Source organism: Megalops cyprinoides, chromosome 10, assembly GCF_013368585.1.
Source record: "Megalops cyprinoides isolate fMegCyp1 chromosome 10, fMegCyp1.pri, whole genome shotgun sequence".
NCBI lineage: Eukaryota > Metazoa > Chordata > Actinopteri > Elopiformes > Megalopidae > Megalops > Megalops cyprinoides.
The window spans coordinates 22,395,249-22,414,028 of NC_050592.1; the positions used below are offsets into that span (position 1 = coordinate 22,395,249).

Genomic DNA, 18,780 nt, shown 5'->3' on the forward strand with positions numbered 1-18,780 from the left:
AAGCAGCCACACAGGGCTGGATAGGACAGCAGTCTCTTATGGCGATTCAGGGCTGGTAATAAATAATTAAAGTGTAACACCGGGCTTGTAACTACTTCATACCTTGACCTTACAAAAAATCATATCCTCTGCACTACTTAAATATGTAACAAGCCTACAGAGGGTATGAGGGTATGAGGGTATGAGCACTTTGCCCATGCCCCCCCCCAGTACCTGGAGGACTCTGTCTTGCTCCAATCTCTGCCTTGTTCTCCTGCCACTCCGCTGTGGCTGCCAGACAAGGAGGTGGAGCCAAGGGTGTGGTTTGTCAGCAACAGGGTGAACCATGGCAGTTAACCCCACCTACAGATGACAGTCCTGGTCTGGGGCTGGAGCCACAGCCAAGACAGATGGTCCTGTCAAGGCTGAGTGTGTATGTATGCGTGCATGTGCGTGTGTGTGTGTGTGTGTGTGTGTGTGTGTGTGTGTGTGTGTGTGTGTGTGTGTGTCCAGCTGAGCCAGCTCTGACCAGTAGCAGCAGTGGAAGTAGCAGGGCAGCACTGCTATATCATTCCATCACACACTGCTCTCTAGGGAGGGACCTGCCGCTCCCTCCCTTTCTCCGCTGCTGTCTTTCTCTTTTCCTTTCTCCTGCTACCCCTCCTTCTCTCTCTCTGTCATACATAGCAGACCCACAACCTCCACACCTTGTACCACAGCATTGGCTAACCAATGGCACTGCATACTAACTATGAGCAAGACAATCACACCACACACTTCCCATGGGCCAACCAATCACATTGCACACTGCCTATGGGCCAACAAATCACTCTGCACACTGAATATGGGTTAGCCAATCACACTGCACATTGACCATGGGTCAACCAATTACAATGCACACTGACCATGGGCTTTCCAAAGAGATAGCAGTTGTAATCCAAAATCATCCTCAACATTCTGTCCCATCTAGCGCTTGCACTTCACAAAAAATGGAACTGGACTAAGTGCATTGTGATGGGGATAGATATCTTTTCTGGGAGTGCCTCCATATAGGGAAAATGTTCCTAGGAAAAGGAAAAAAGAATTCTGGATAAATTTGGATATTAAGAGGTAGTAAAGCCTGGTATAACAGGTGTATCACTGCGAGGAGAGACAGACAAAGCCCCTGCAGAGGAAAAGATTTTAAAGAAGTGCTCTGTTCTCCTGTGTCAGGCCTATAATCAAATATTTTTTCCTTGTCCCACTGGAAACCATTTCAACAAATGTAATCCAAATCCATCTGGAGCTTTTACAGTATCAGACACACAAACTGACAAACTGACAAACATACAGGGGTGATTACACAACTTTTGCTAAATCTAGGTAGAGATGCATGACACAGGTCGACCAAATCTTTTCAATATTTACTTGATTTGGTTTTCTGTGATAATGATTGTAACAAATTCCTTAGAGGCCCCCAGGCGGGCGTAGGACATCTCTGGGATCACCAGGAGGGGTTCCCCCTTGCCTGGACAACCCACCACGTTTGGATAGGGGCATAAGATTCCTGAGTTTATGAGCTGAATTTACTGGATTAAGAGCTAGGTTAAAGACGTCCTCCTGCTCTTTCACAACATATCTCAGATTAACAGACCAAGAGATACCTACTCCATACCACAAACACAGTATAGTTGCCCTATCAATACATATAGATAAATGCTCCTGACATCAGGCTGAGGGACCCTCCGCCTGTTTTAGGGACATTGCTTTACATACAGTGTCCTGACCCTTCTCCTGTTAGATGAATAGAGGGCGCCAGAGTTATAAGGGTCTGCAGCAGGCATCAACAGCTAAAATCACCCAACCAGCATAACAAGATACAGTATGTTGGCATTACCATATAACACTGTGTGATGCGCTGGTGCATGGAATCTTACATAGCACTGTGTGATGTGTTGGTATGTAAGACGCTATAGAGCAGCATTAATATGATATTAATGAAATGCTTAATGCACTAGGGTTGTGCGGCCCAGGGCTGCCGTTGTGGCTGAGGCAGGAATGCTGCCAGATGGAGGGAGTCACAGGTGGGGAGTCACAGTATCCCAGTGTCGAACAGGTCTCGTCTCCTCTTAACTACAACAAGCTGTCTGTGATTTCTACATGTGTACTCCCTCTCACTCACTCTCTCACACACACACACACACACAACACACACACACACACACATCCTGGCTGACTCTAATATGTTTCCATACTGACAGATCTGGGAAGCTCTGAGTCACTCTCATTCTGTCTCCTCAGACTCCTTGTCTTTGTTCAACCCACACGTCTTCACTACTTTTATATCCAAAACCAGCTTGAAGCTTTTGGTTTTCACATCTCCCTTTCAGTGATTTTAATGCAATAGGAAAGTATTAGAACAGACAGAAAGAAGTCATCACCATGCAGATAACAGGACTGGAATTTCACAGCATGTGAAGGTACATGGCACAAACTGCGTATTAAAAGTGGACAGCAAGGACACGAGGGTTGCATTTTTGTAGGTGTTTAAGGTCATTTGATTGATGTTGGTCCTGCAGAGCTCAAACCCATTAGCGTAACGTCAATAAAGCCTGGCCACTAAGTTGTGTGACTCTACCAAACCCTGTCACACAGAATGGCAATGAGCGCTTCAATCCCTTGCACGCACACATGCACACACACACACACACACACACACACGCACACACACGCACACACACACACACACTCACATGCACACACACACATACATGCCTGCACACATGAGCACACACACACACACATACAAGTACATAGACATCTGGAACACAGGTGACCATGTGACGTGCAACACTTTAAGATTTATGCATATTCACTATGCATTCTTAACATCCTCTTGCAGATGCTCTGTTTTGTGTAGTTTTTCTTCAGTTGACTGTAAGCATCTGCTGTTTTAGTGTCCAACTGAGTACTTCTACAAGGACTGCGTTTCTGTAAACATCGCAGAGTCAGAGGGGGAGAGGAGGAGGGAGGACTGAAACAGGAGAAAGAGACAAGACAGAGGCAAAGAGGGAGAGGGGAAAAATTGGGAGAGAGCAAGAAAAAGGAGAGAAAGGAAAGAGATTGAGAGTGACAGCAGGGAGGAGGGGAGGACAGAGTGAGCAGATGAGGGAGAGAAACTCAGACAAGAAAGAGAGAAATGAAGAGAGAGATTCAGGGAAAGATAGCGATGGAGAATGTGTGAGAAGGAGAAAGAGCTATGAAAAGACTACAGCTCATACATTCATCATTCCATAATCAAATTGCTGTTGTGAATGAATCCAGCTATTCAGAACAGCCATTAGTAAACAAGCCCTCCTAGAATACAGCTGTCCAGCACATCTCTGACCTACTTTCACCCGCCGTGGTATGACCAGATTCATCCTACTATCCTCCACCGACCAGAAATTCACATGCACTTCAGGAAGACCTGAAAACGTCTAGACACTGACTGGAAACATGGAACCAAAGAACCTAAGAAGAGACGTGGTTTACCAGCATCATGTTTAGCAGTAGCACCCTTTGGCATCTGGTAAACACAAGACAGAATAATACAACTAAGCAAATAAGATCTTAAATTCAGGCAGTGATCCAAGAGTCTTTGGTAAAATATTACATGACCAAGGTGCATTCTAAGTAAGGAATGTTTTTCCCATCAGTGGTATGACCCTTGGAACAGTAAAAGAGGACAATACCTATGCACATGGAGCATAATTCTGCTATGATTCTCAAATACTTGCTGCCTGCCAACTTAGTACTCATATCTTATTACATGACTGTGAGCTCTTCCTTAGTTACCCCTGAAGCTGGCTCAGGGCATCGGACCTCTTTCTACACACACTCGGTGCAATAGCTACACTCAGGATTGTGGATTTCTTTTCTTGGCTTTATATCCAATGGAAATGTAGTCTCATTAACTCTGTACCCTCTTTTGGCCAGGTCAGGCGAGTCAAAATGCTCATGTACACCATGCTGGCTTAAATGATTACATCATTTTGCAATGGGATTCCATTTAGATCCTGCCCCAAACACTTACCCTGATTCAATGTCAGCTTTTTAAAATTTTTTTTTCCACAAAATGGCCAGGATTACGGTTAGGATTAGTGTTTGGTAAGTGGTCTTTGGATTTTAGAGGCAGAGTATGTAACTTAACCTAGAGTCTGTCTTTGTGTCCCTCCTTGCACATATTCTCTCTAAGCACCATCTTCCCTATACTTCATACCTACCCACTCCATACCTATTTCCCACCATCATCGTCATATAGGTCTGCCATAAAAGTGATGATCTCAGTAGATTTGAGTGCTGGCACATATGCATGTTCCAATTAAGTCGAATGTTGCTGAAGAAGTGACATAACACAAGACTGTCCCAAGGGCTTTTCCACATCCACATATTCAGTGAGCCATCCCTGATTCCTAAAAGCCAAAGGGCCGCGCTCTCTATGAGGAGCATTAAGCAAGGCTGATAGCTCGGTCTTTAGAGAGCATAGACCATATGGACAGAGCCCCCACCCTGCCACTCCTCCTTAATCCTCAATCCACCAGGCTGAAAATATTCAGTCGGTCATACTAAGCCCGGCGTGTCTGTTTCACCGTGACCTCTTTACGGTCCTACTGCACGGCCGCCATGACAGCTGAAAGGCTTGATCTCCCCGGTTTCTGCAGCTGTTTGTGTTTGCCTTTGTTTTGGCTGAGGAGGCTCAGAGTGCGGTGTCCAGCGTGATGGTGTGCTGATGGAAAGCGATCTGACCTCAATTCCCCCCGTAACGACTTTCAGAAATAAGCAATGAGCTCATCCAGAGCTTAAAAGACGTGAAAACAGAGTTTATCCAAAACAAACTGTGTTTTAAGCACAGGAAACTGGATCCTTTCAGAAGCGTGATGGGTCATAAAGGCTGCCGGTCACTTTAGCAGCCGAATCGCAGGTCTTGTAAAGGACATGAGCCTCCTAAAATGACTTGGCAGAGCAGAAAAAAACTTTCCTCATAAAGTGCATTAAATCACCAGGAATGGGAGAGGAAACCAGAGCTTGGCTAATGTCTGTCAGTGTAGGGCACCTCCCCATTTAACTCTTTTCCTGTACTTGTTGTGGTAGAAAAAGGAAGCAAACTTTTTTGCAGACCTTTTTTTTTCACATTAGCCTCTGCCCATTAAAGTAAATGGCAATTATTTACTGTACAATGGCAACATGCCCTTGAGCATTTTTGCTGGATATTTAGGGGAGGAGGTATAATCTGATATGCTATTGTGTTTTTGTGATGCATGCTTCTATTGAGGGAGGAGGCTCTTTCAGCCTAGATGCTCTTACCTGCAGAAGACTCCTGTCCCCTCCACTAGGTAGCACTGGCCACCGTTGAAGCAGTAGCTTGGGAGGATGTCACAGAGAGAGCGGCAGGTGGCATTGTGCCGCACGTAGCCCTGGCGACAGTCCGACCCGTTGGTGGCGTCCACCACCCCCGGGGCAGGGGGGGGTTCTTCGTCCTCAGCCCCCCCACTGGGCAGCATGTCATCAGAGGACCGCATGTCGAAGGGCGTGGGGGTGCTCTCGTCCAGCATGTCAGTGGTGGTGTACTGGTTCTCGGTGGTGGAGTAGCTGTCCTCATAGTTGGTGGTGTAATCGTAGCCGTCGGGCAGCTCCAAGGAGGTGGGGTTGCGTCCTTGCAGCTCGTGGGCGGCGGGGTCCACAGAGGGGTCTAGGTACCGGCGGCGTGAGGCAGGGTCGAAGAAGTCAACGGTCAGGACGTCGGGCTGGGAGGGGGGCAAGGCAGGGGTGGGACTGGGTGGCTGGCGGTCCAGGTCAAACACGCTGACGCTCTGCCAGGGCGGGTCGGTGTGTGACAGCTGGTCCTTCTCGCCCTTGAAATCCAGATGCACATCAGCCGCTTCATGGGGCGCCGGCGGGGTGGGCAGGCTGGCGCCCACGCCCTCAGAGCCCACCTCCAGGAGGTGGTCTTTCTCCGCTGAATCCGGGCTGATCTCCGGGCTCTTGCTCCCGGTGGGTGAGGGGATGCCTTCTCCCAGCATGCCACTGCCCAGCTCCTCACCACCTCTGGGCTTCCTGATGGCCCTCAGGGTCATGAAAACAGGGCTGGCTGACCCCATGACCCCAGCTGTCTGCTCCTCCTCCCTGTTAGACAGCGAGGACATGTTCACGTTGTTCTCTGACTCCGTGATGTTGGCCCCCAAGGAGTTCCCTATGAGCAAAAACACAAATCCTGGTCACCATAGGATCTTATTTCCCATCATGCCTCTCAGCACAAGAGAAGAGATTTGATTGCCTCGAGCACACAGAGAGAATAACTGCCTCAATTTTTTGCAGATGCCTAGTCTCTACAAAACTGACAACTAAAGGGTGATTTAATCACAATATGCTTTACTGTTATTACGTGATTACCTGAACCAGAGTAATTGCAAATGTAACTCAGTTTTTACCCCTTTTGACAGGTGGATTGTTTGTTCCCCCCGCCCCTTAGTGAAATGGCAGTGTCCTATCCAGGCTTCAAATTCGCAAACCTCACAACAACATAACACAATCATTGCCCAACACAAAAACAAAAAGAAATAAGAAAATAAGACAGAAAACAGAAACAAAGAAAGCAATCCAATCTCCCTTTGTCCCTGGTCAATTATGTGCACCCATGTGTGGCTCCTGATTTCTTTCCAAAGCTCTGCTCAATCCGGGGATTATGCGTAACGATTTACTAATGTACTCCACAGGCTGGGATTAGGATTAGGATTTAAGGCTAAGGGACTGGGGGATCGCAGCAGGCTTCAGAGTGACCACTGGGGATGGATCTTTCACCGTCTTCAGACAGGTGAGCATCTGCCCATGTTTCTGCCTCATTCATAGCCTCTGAATGACAGACAGACACACGGACATACAGTCACGGACTCACACCAGGGTCAGACACTCCGACTGCATTTTTTCAAAACTCAGTTAAAAAGGCCTAAATCTGTCATGTTGTGTAATGATGACTCAATAAGAAGAGAGAGAAGAGAATGTGTCTTTTGTTCACTCTACCATAATCTTCTCCCTGGTACATTTTGCAAAACATTACAGCAATGTTGCACAGATATGGTGTCGGCAGTGATGTCATATACAGATCAGGGAAACGACTCCTGGAATATGTGAAAGGTTTTGGGTAAACCAAATTCAAAATCCACTGTTTTTGTTAACAAAACAGAAAACTGAATTATTCATAATCTTAAAAGAGGTGGCATAACAATAAGTATCAACCTAAGCTCTATTTAATGATGAATTAGTATTTTTTTTTCATTGGAGGTAAATGAATTCACAAAATAAACACATTGTGCAGTGAAATAGACAGAAATGACAGTCACCAGCAGCACAATGTATTGTGACGTGGCTTTTACAAGGAGGAATGTGCCAAAGACCAGTGCACACGTGCTGGATGTATATATGTGAATGCCTTTCTCCAGGGAGACTTCTTTGACTATTTCATAGGGAACTGGAGAAATGCAACCTTTTATGAAAAAAATTGGGTCATATCTTGGTTAATCCATCTACCAGCCATGCTCACTCTGCAGCTGCAAAAGATATCAGTTCTACCGCTCTGCTCCTGCCAAAACCAAGGCCGACCAAAATACATAGTCATGCCTTTCATTAGTTAACAATCAGACACGCTAGTTTGTAACTCGCCTCCTCGTGAATCTGACTAAGGTTCCAAAGGATCTGTTTTGAACACAGTCTTATCGTGACCTGATACTCTCAGCGCAGAACAATTCTCTGCTTTGATATGATATAATTAACAATGACCTTCCATCTTCAGTTTATATAAGTTATTGATCCAATGTCTTATCCCTCTAGTTAATGCAAATTTGTTTGTGGCTTGTCTTTTATGAATTATTTAGCAGTTGTTTATATTAATGTAGCTCTGGGGTTGGAAAAGAACCTGCTGCAGTTGCCACAGTAACAGCTAATCTTTTGTATCAAAATGCTTTTAAATTACAGTATTTTAGCCAGCGGTGAGCTGTTTCGCGTAGGGAAAGAAATGGGTAGGAGCTTGTGACTCATTTGACTCTACGGCCCCTGTAAAGGTCAGTCACTTTCGATCAACCTGTTTTTGTTCCTTATCATCATCATATGGTTAAAAAATGTATCCGGATATACAGTCAGGTATAATGTTGATCCTGCATGCAGTAATAAAGGTTTGTGACCTCACAGGTATTCTGCTTTGATTAAAACTAACATTTGACCAAAACGGACCAAAAAATTTGTAAATTGGTTTTGCACCGGGTAGAAACAAGAAGCGTGTACTAAACATTTACACTGTTGTTTAATCCTGGTCTGGTTTTAGCAGAATGTGTTAAATATAAGATCTCTTTCACCAGACAAAGAGGGGCCTTTTTTTGGAAAAGAGCCATAACTTTACTCACGCAATAAGTTCGGTCTTTTGACCAAAGCACTTTGCTTTGAATGATGTGTACTCCTGTCAGCTACACAGAGAACAAATGTCACCTTGTGTGCATACAGCAGCATGAATTTCCAACCCTTATCCATGCACCATCCACATGGATCAAGCCTACATCAATTAGTGTGAGTGGAATTCAGTTTCCTGCTTCAGCAAGCAGTCTGACAGAAATGTGCTCTCTCTCTCTCACTCTCTCTCTCTCTCTCTCTCTACCTCTACCTCACACAAGCACATAGAAATACGTTTAGATGTTTATTTTAATTAAAACACTTCCCCTTTGACATGATTCCGCTCACTACAGATGAAATGAAACTGATTCACAGCTTTTAACTGCTCCATTATTCTATATCAAATGACTGTTACTAAATAGGGACTTTTTATGGAATAAAAATAATTAAAGCAAACCTCTCTACTTTAGCCATAGCCATTCTTGCCATAAAAAGTGTAACCAAGACCAACAGTGGTTTCTGAAAGGAAAGCAGTGCTTGTCTTTATAAGTTAGTTTGTACTGCTTTCCAACAGAATGGAAATCAATCAGCACAAAAATTTTCAAACTGCCTAAAAAACATGAATGAAACTGAGACATATCACTTATTGTAATCATCTCACTCAGGTTCTTGCAAAAAGCACCTTAATGAAAATTGAAAAATAGTCTACATTATGTTATAATATAATATAATATAATATAATATAATATAATATAATTGCTAGTTTGTGCAATTTGGAAAGGAAGCTCTTTCATCTCACGAGTTGGGCATTTTAATGACTGTGGCCCTTTTGCTGTTAGCAATGACTTCTACATTTGTCCCCTGCTAGTTTTTCCTTAACAAACCTTGTCTAGTTCTTGTGCAGTAGTAGCAAGGTCCAAACCGAGAATTTGATGATTATGGTGGAGCCACAGATAATGCATATCATATCATACAATTTATAGTTGGTTAAACATTAAAAGAAGACACAGATTCCGGCCCTGGATTTAGTTAACATTATTACCAAAATTCTCAATTGGCTGATTCTGCTGTTTCACAAATAGCATTTTACCAAGTTTAAAATAAAATTAAAGGGAATTTCTTAATTTAAAACATGAAAAAAAACTGCAATATCCTCTTCATTCTGGCTACAGGCAACTGAACGTTCCACCTTAAATATAGCTTCAGCATGCACTTGCACTTCAGATGTCAGCAGTTTAGTATGGGAGACAATGTCTTTGTTAATGGGTACAGGTGGAGGTTTAGGCAAAATGAGCAACACAGAACAGCATGAAGTAGAGGAGAAATGGAAAGGCCTCAAGCTATTTGGGGATCTATTTGAACAATCCATTTGATCTGCTACACACATAACCTGGAAATGGTGTGTTATAGATTTTTAGACCCCTGACTGAATGAAGACATGGCTCTGTTCTACAGAAACAATGAACAAATAAAAATGAAAATCTCATTGGAGTACATGAAAGGGTAAAAAGATAACTTGCTTCAATGAGTATGATGGTCCTTATCTGAACATTTTACTGACATTTTAGGTAGAATGTTACTCTCGTCTCCATTTTGTTGCCAATGGTTACCCATTGTCATCCGCACTGACATTGTTTGCCATAATGGCTTTGTAAGTTGCTTTGGACATAAGCATCTGCAAAATGAAAAAATATGAATGTAATTGACAATAGGGTGGCATTTAAAAACACCAGCATTTATCTCTATCTTGAAACACATTTATTCTTTTTAAATGAGGCAAATTTTCAGTCTGACCTGTTTTAATACTGAGCAGCAGTCACAAAGACTTACAGTATCTGATTATGCTGCATCCAGAGTGGTGTGCAGCCAATGAATTATGGGTAACAGAGCTAATAATTTAAGGGGAGCAACCATGATTTTATTGCAGGACCATGACAGAGGAGTCACTTTTCAACATTTGTAAACTTCTGTTAAGCATCTGGTCAATAAGGTCCTTCTGTATTTGTGCGCTCTCATATGAGGCACCGCCTCGAGTGACAATATCTCATAACGCACCACTGGCCACAAGGCAGCAGGGTCATGCCGGGCCATACCCAGAGTAATAATCCTGATATCATGGTGGTGGCTCAGCAGAATGTGCTCGTTGGCTCCGACTGCCTCAGCTAGTTCGCAGTTTCCCATGGTTCCACAGTGAAACGTCTCTGTGGACTTGCAGATGGGACGAGGCACAGTCAAAAAGAAGAAAGGGACTTTGTCCCCTCATCAGATAAAAGGACATCGTTACGGAAGCATTGCCTGGACAGACACCACAGTCCTCCCACAGTCCTCTCAGTGCCTGAGGGCAGAACTGGGGGGGGGGGGGCACACCAACGGCTGAGGGTTGTGCCAAGCCCATCTTGGTGGATCTGGGAGAACGTAATGAGGATGACTCGTCATTGCCAAGTACTGTTATATAAACCTGGCAGGGACCTTCTTTGCACCCCCTAACCCAGGGATCTTTGCCCTCTCACCATTGGGATGGTTGACCCCTTGGGACCTAGATCTTTGAATACATATTCCCCCATTCACCCTCCCCTTTCCTGGGGCTCACTGATTGCCCTTAGGATCAGCCATAGACACTAATGCACTTTGGCAAGTTGCTTTCAGGTATTACTGCCAGATGCCCTGAGCAAAATGGGATGCCCTGGTGATCCTCTGGGTTTGGGGATTGTGACCAGAGTCTGAATTTTTCTGTGTGAGTTAAATCTTGGTGTCTAAATGCTCACTCTAGGGCCCCTGTCACATGAGCTTATGAAACCTCACTCGGTTCATTTCAGCTGCAAAATTTGTTTATGTCTGCTGAAAAAGAGAAAACAACTGCCCTGCCATTGTTTCTATTGTGGTTTACAAAATTTCCAAAATGGGGGTCACTTAATGAAGCACTATGACCAGATCATATGGTAACCGCTGTGAGAATTCTAGAAACCATAACAGCAGACATGCCAAGCCAAGGAGGTTTAATAAACCCCACACTGAACTTTCAGAGCATCACACATTTGCAAAGCAAACACTTCCTGGTTCGGAAAGGTGGATCAGATCCAAGGGAAATGTGGGATGGGCTTCAAGCATTGCACAATGGCCCCTCTCCCGGTAGGGATGTGCAGTCATGAACGCTGCTCCAATGCTTCCATCCATGACACAGAGAACAGATGCACTAAAAGCAGGCACTAAGGAGCCCAACAGAGGCTGGCCAGAAACCAACAGCTAGTGGCCCTGATCTGCAGAAGAAGCGCATTGTGTCCGTGCTTCGGGGTAACAGGGTGAGAAGGATTAGCAAGTCTCTGGTTGAACAGGGAGAAGTGGAAGTGATCAGAACGTCTAGATCTATTAACCCTTGCATAAAGAGAGACAGAGAAATATCCGATCACCCTACCATTAGACATTGGAATACAAAAACCTTTAACAAGCTTACTCTCACACGCATCCAGATGTGCACTTAATTACTGACACATAAAGACTCATGCACGCACATGCAGACCAATCCAAAGCAACAGATTTATCCTCCATCATATGGTGTATGCCATAGATCTTTTTTTTTTTTTTGCTTTTGCAAATGCCACAATTGAAATTCATATCTAGATTTAACCGTTAATGCATAAATCCACATTTAGAATTATTCTGCTGCTCTCTTGCATTGATTTCCACCCACCATGTTCCTATCCCTGGCACATATCCTCCCACTTCGCCACTCAACAGGTGGTGGAATGGAGGTGGGATGCGTTGCCATGGGAACGGTCTAGCTCTTGCTGTGTAGGCATCAGCGCAGCACTGCTAACCAAAAGGCACTATGTCGCATGATATGCTGCACAGAGAGACTGAACTGGGCTGGGTTAATGCACCAGACCAGAACAGACTCAGGACTGAGGAGTGGACAGGTTCTCCCTCCAAAAGCTGCACAGTCACATCAACAAACTTCAGAGGATGTGGCATTTTTAAAGAGGGGTACAGCCTCAGCCTTTTCCGAACACCCTGGCTTCCAGCCAACACCTCGGTACCAAAAATGGTCAAAGAGTATTTTACCCACTCATCACATTCAGATGATATCATCTGTTAAAGATACAGGCCCTGTGTTTGAGATTTTATTGTGCACTCCACCACATTGATAAAAGCAAAAGTCAGACAGAACAATGAAGGGTCCATAAAGACCCCATCTGAACCAGCCAGTCTTGCTTCAGTTGGAACATTTGGAAAACACATTAAAAAAGCAAACATTGACGATAACCCTTTTGGCTAGTTTGACTGAAAGCAAGTGATGGCTACTCCTGCACTGGGACTTAGCCCTCTGTTCTGCTGTTCACCCACTCAGCTTCATTCAGGGCCTCTCCTGCATCCGTCTGCCTCTAAAGGGTTACGATTCTGGGGTCACAGGTGAACAGAGGTGCCGCTCAGCACCTCCAGGCCCACATGCATGTTTACCCGCCACCTCTCGCCTGTTTATCTAATTGATTAGTCGAATGGAAAATCTGTATTTGAGGATTAGATAAACTCTTTAAAGCCCGCAGAGGCATCCATGTGGAAAAAGTGTGGCATAGACCAAATTAATTCAGTCGTCCATAATCTTATTATCTGTCTTTTGTTTTTCCTCTGAAACATGTAGCTAACAGTGGTAATTTTCTTTGGCAGACGGAGGCCGTTACGGAATTTTAATAAGAATAACACATCGACTGTTGTTTGTTACTGTGATGTAACCCGATGAAGAGTTTTAGCCCCATGAATGTGGACTGTAGAATGGAGGAAGGAGAGGAAGGCAGTAAGCAGACACAGACTGGGAATCAGATTTGACCAGAAAATTGCACATTCACATCTCAGGTAGAAACTGTGTTGTACTCTTAAGGAAAGCATTTATCTCAAATTGTCTCAATAAATATGCAGCTGGGTAAGTGGCCAACACATACATTTACAATACAAATCCCCCTGGATAAAGGTCTCTCCTTAACATTTTTTTAAAAATCAAGGGCACCTGAATTAACATCTGCAGATGCTTTCAGTATGTAATGTAAATATGTAACATATAAAACTCACATACTTCTCCAAAACAGACAGTGTTTTATTGTGAATCAAAGTGGACTTACAACCAGGTCGTCCCTCTGGAAAGTAGTCGTGATTCCTAACTCATAGCTGAAAGGTCCAGGCCTTGTAAGTGAGGCAACTGTCTGTTGCTATGAAACGTGGGCCTTGCGATGAAATTCATTCAGACATGGTCAAAAATTATTTTGAAGGACGTGAAAAATGAATTCATTTGAAAGGATTATCAGTCAATGAGGTAATAGGGTTTCAATCACATGTACTGCCTAAAAATAGATACTGGTAAAGTGTATACAGCTTGTATTTAACAGATTTATGCCAAAGCTTGAGAGGTTTAAAGGAGATTCAGGCTCAAATGACCGTAGAATCTGGTCTTTTAGAGTAGAAGCATGGCATCTCATCAACTGTGACACTGAGTCAGATGCATTTCAGTGATACAAGCTTCACCAGCTAAATGAAGTTCTTGCGGATATGACCAAAAGGTGGAAGAGCGGTGTAGTGATTAGAGCACCTGACTCCTTGAGTTGGAAAGCACACTGATGCTGCATGCATCATTCCAGTATTTTTAAAGCTAAACACTGAGGCACAATTAGAATTGTTTGTTATACTGCATTTTGTTATGATGAAATGTCCTTACAAAGAAAGCTATTCCTTTGCAGCAAAAAAACCCCCATTATTCTGGCATTCCTGCACACATGCAGAGCACAGAACAGAATGAAGGCAAGTAATGCACAAACAGCAATGACAGAAGGTGATGTGCATGACCTTTGAACTGGTGGAAACACAGATGGCACACAGTATCAATGGCATGTTGCGCTAATGCAGGGGTAATATCAATCATCACACCAACTGTTTAAATATAGGGCTGGGGAAAAGGATTTGACCACAGATTAATACTACCCACCAAGGGTAAGCGGGGCTTTATGAATGTTAGGTATATTTATGGGTGTGGTCAATGGCCTCAAACACACAGCATCCATTAGGGTTTGGTCACATGATCTAGCACATCTATGTTCCGTCTCAAAATCTGCACAGATTGATGAGGTATGAGCACCATCCCAATTATATGACATTGGAGTGAAATCATGGGCTGTGGCAAAACACAGTGCATATTGCATCCTGCTAACACATCAAAGGAGTGGTCGAATGGGCATATAAATATTGGCATGTTATCAACGTCATGCAATAAAGGAAAACACGGAATCAGAAAGGAAAAAGGTTTCCAAAGACCTCTTCATTCGCCAGTTATAAATGCACTTACACCATGCAAGCTATATTGTGCACGAGTCAAACAACCCCATCAATCCCCTGCTTGTGCAGGCGGAGGGTATGTTTTACCTACGCTATTACATCATTTGCATGGTCAATGTAACTTGTCTTTTATATGCTGTGCATTGTCCTCTTCATGATGCAGTCACGGCCGTGTGTCTGCGCGCGCCCATGAACCTGGCGCTCGCGCTCTCTCTCCTCCACTCACACACGCCCCGCCGTCCTGTTGCTGGGCGGCGATGTGCAGAAAAGGAGCTCGGAGCCGGTTGGATCAGAACGCACCAACCCGCACAGACGACGCTTCGACATAAATCTCACGTTAAGAGCTTCGACAAGCAGCTGTTCATTACGGAAATGTCAACTTGTAAGATCTTCAGCGCTGGCTTTGAGACTATGTAGATATCGCTGAGGCTGGGATCCCCGCACTGTCGGAATGCGGATAGGACACGCGGCTTGGTGATATAGTAATGCCTTCCCATAACGTTGTGACCCCTGGTTGCCTAGTTGCATCCATCCGTGAACCGCGACTGACAATTTAAAATAATTAACAGCGACCGGGCTGCCAGGACAAGACTTCCCCATATAGACACAGGCGTAACCAGCACAAAGAAATCTGGGTATCCGAGCAATTTAATTACGCACTGTAATAATTATAACGGCGAAATAAAATGCACAAGGTGTAGCGAACGCAATACCGGTCCTGGTAACGTCAAACGCGTGTATAATTAATTGCAGGGCATCAGCTGTGGCAGCGATAAACCACATCCGCTTAGCCACGCGCAAAACGGTAAAAGGAAAGCGACAATTTTGCGGTCCTGATATCCCAAAGAATAGCCTCGTTCAGAGCCCGTGTGAAAGCTGCTGTATGAGAATGTCAGTGTAGACGGGGGCATGAATAATTCAACACAGCACCGCGGCCCTAATCCCGCTTTTGTGTCGTCCCATCATTGCTATAGAGACCGAAGCTGCTCCAGGGGAGAGCAATCACTGCATCAGCTCGCCGTTTCTACTTCTTTCACCCACCGTTATCCATCGGTAATGTTAGCCTACGCGTTTGGTCGTGGACAGATGGATAACAAGATTTATAAGGTCAGCCTTGCCAACCAAGGGTACATAGGTAATAGGTTTACCTGGCTGACAACTGTATTTAAAACACATTTTAAATTCTATCTTTTTTCAGCTTTACACAAATACTGCTAGTTTTGTAATAGATCCACCGTAACCCAGTTGTGTTTCTAACGCCACATCAGACAGAACATGACAAAGATATCGTGCTGATGTTAATCTTAAAATCACCTCACAGCGTTTAACCTACATCTGACTGAGTGAGTCTTGGGCAGCGGTCTGTCAATTGCACGGAGCTCTGTGACACTGGACTGGGGGAGCGCAGAAGTCGGCTTTGTTTGTGCCATGCAAACTCTGTACGGTCCCTGCTGTGGTGTCCGTTTGTGTCGGCATGTGTGTACCCATCACGGAGCGTTTGCAGATAGTAATTAAACCGCGTTCTCTTACCATGCGCACACAAAGGAATCAAGTGCAGAGCGAGAAAGCTGAACAGCATCACCCATCTCCAACATCCCGAGCAAAATCGCGTCTCCCTGCCGTCCATACTTGCCTCCGCCGGTGTAACAAAATACAAAAACAAAAAAAAATCCTTTTGAAAAAAGAAAAAACACTATTATGAATAAAGGCAAGCGGGCTAAATACTCCGAGGTAAATCCCTTTCAGTGGTTTCCACGCGTTACAGATTTTGTTCTCGGTGCTTCTCCATAGTTACTCCGTACTGAGGTGTTTTCTTGCCTGTTTGTGCGCTTAGTTACTCCTCTTTATATTCACAAGAACTCGTTCCGCTAAGGTCCCATTGCCGCCGAATACAGTCAGACAAACACACGCACACGCGAACGGACGGCTCCACTGTCCAGTTGACTGACCGAGAGCAGAGCCTGTAGCGCAGCAAGTTTAATAAGACCGATTGTACCTTCACCAAGGGAAAGAGTAGGAAAAAATTCCCTCCTTTGCAGTAATGCGATCTTCTCAGTTCTCACAGTCTAAGAGGGGAAAATTATTTCTGCTCCCACTGTCTCTCTCCCCCCCAACCTCTATCCCCTCCCAGGGTTTTTTTCTTTCTATAAATTGCTATTCAACAGAGTCTGTTAGAGCTCTCTTGTGCGCACGCTCGGTTCAACACTCGAACGCATTTTAACGATGCTCTGAGCGGGGGACGTATTGCAAAAATGGGTTTATAATCTGTGGGTTAAGGTGAATGGTGTGTGTGTGTGTGTGTGTGTGCGCGCGTGCGTGTGTGTGTTCGCGCGCGTGTAGCTGTATTTGTTCCAGTTTGTATAAAGATAATGACAGCTGTATTAAATCAGTAATGAAACCGACCTTTCATAATTTACTGATTTTCCATTATTTTTCCATTATCTCTCTCTCTCTCTCTCTCACACACACACACACACGCACACACAACACACGACACACACACACACAATTAATCAAGTTAAGACAGTTTTAAAAATCTAAAATCAACCTCTCTTTATTTTCATGTGGGGAAAGCCGGTGGAGCGCGACTGGACTCGAACCCCGTGGCACTTTAATATATTTTCTGTCTTACCAACAGCTTGAACAAGGAAGAAATGTGGTCTGTAAATAATATTGTAAAAGACCATGAAAACAGATGAATAGCAGTGGGTTTTAACTGACTGTCGCAGGGATGAAGCAATTCATGAACGAGTATGACCAGGATTGTGCATTCTTCCACACAAGCGACTGGCAAAACGTCGCTAGGCAACCGACCTGTTTGTGTCACACCCAAATGTATGAGTGCATTTGAAAAATACCAAGAACATGTGCATTTGTACACATCAAATATAAACGGGAATTTCGGTTTAGGAAATGTATTATCTGCCATTTTTTGAAGGATTGAAATTCTATGCTTTAATACAGATGAGAAGAAATAAAAATGATTTTTTTTCTTAATTCATAAGCATTCAGATATTAACCCAAGCTCTTCATTAGTGCTCTCAGGTCAAAAGCTTGAGTGAATGAATATGTAGTATCATCCCAGCTAAGCACAATGTTGTCACACCCAGATTTCACTTTGGAGTCATGGCAACACACCCACTCTGTACATCACTGTAGGCACAGTACCCACACTCTTACTCCACTACACCCCACTCCTCCCAGTATACCCTGACTCCATGCTTTGGGGTTGTATCCTGCAGTGTTTCTCAAAGCCAGTCATGGGGATTCCTTGTGTAGGCTGATATTCATTCAGGCTGAGCTCTCACTTAGTAAGGTTTAATTGAGCTGTTAACTGCGTACTGATCAGATGATCACATGAGAATACTAGTGTATTCAGTGTTGCAGAAATGGCTTGGTGAAAGTGTATCCATTCTATAAGAGGGACACATTAAACATGTTTCTGTATATTATAGTCATTTCAGCTCCTTATGATCAGCTCAAACAGATATTAATCTTTATTTATTTGGACTAGAGGAATTAGGTGTTCAATGGGGCAATGGACAAGTAATTTAACATGGAATTAAGCTTAGCTGAGACAGCTGCAACAACTGTTTTTAGGGGCAAATATAAATAAAAATTTGTTGAATAAACTTTATTTTTACCTTTGTAATAGCAACAGTACAAGAGAACATTTTGTTCACAAACAATGCATAGTACATTGAATGCAGGATGCAAAAGAAAGCAATATTCAGTTAACACCTCAATCAAATCTAATTGATTGTGAGTGCGGCTGGAACCAAAGTCAAAAAACATGGCAGATTCTTAGGACCAGAGCTGGAAAACAATGTTGTACTGTATTCACAGTCCACCAGTTAATGAGAGTAAATTCGAGCTTGTGGAAAAAAATTCACTTCCAAACAATATCACTGCGCATCAGCAAAACTGAAAGACATTTGCTCGGTAAAAGAAGGCACACATTTTAGCTGAGATATACTATGTCTCTCCTGGGCCTCTGAGCCACCTGGCACAGCATATCCCATGCTGGTTGTACCAGGAGCCACCTTGCAGGATGGAGTACAAATAGAGGCAGTGCCCAGTTGGGTGGGG

The 18,780-nt window shown here is 44.0% G+C and overlaps 1 protein-coding gene across 5 annotated transcripts in view; it reads right to left on the reverse strand.

Moving 5' to 3' along the window:
* LOC118784633 (chondroitin sulfate proteoglycan 5-like) overlaps window positions 1–16,938 on the reverse strand; it is a 29,707-nt gene extending 12,769 nt beyond the window's left edge. For 2 of the 5 annotated variants that reach the window (XM_036538967.1, XM_036538964.1), the window contains exons 1-2: window positions 16,222–16,938; window positions 5,305–6,190 (exon numbers count right to left, since the gene is read on the reverse strand). In XM_036538967.1, coding sequence (XP_036394860.1) covers window positions 5,305–6,190; window positions 16,222–16,318 — 983 coding nt within the window. In that variant the 5' untranslated portion in view covers window positions 16,319–16,938. The remainder of the gene's footprint in view (window positions 1–5,304; window positions 6,191–16,221) is intronic. The other 3 variants (XM_036538966.1, XM_036538962.1, XM_036538965.1) reach the window with 2 other exon arrangements.
* Between the last annotated feature and the right edge of the window lie 1,842 nt (window positions 16,939–18,780).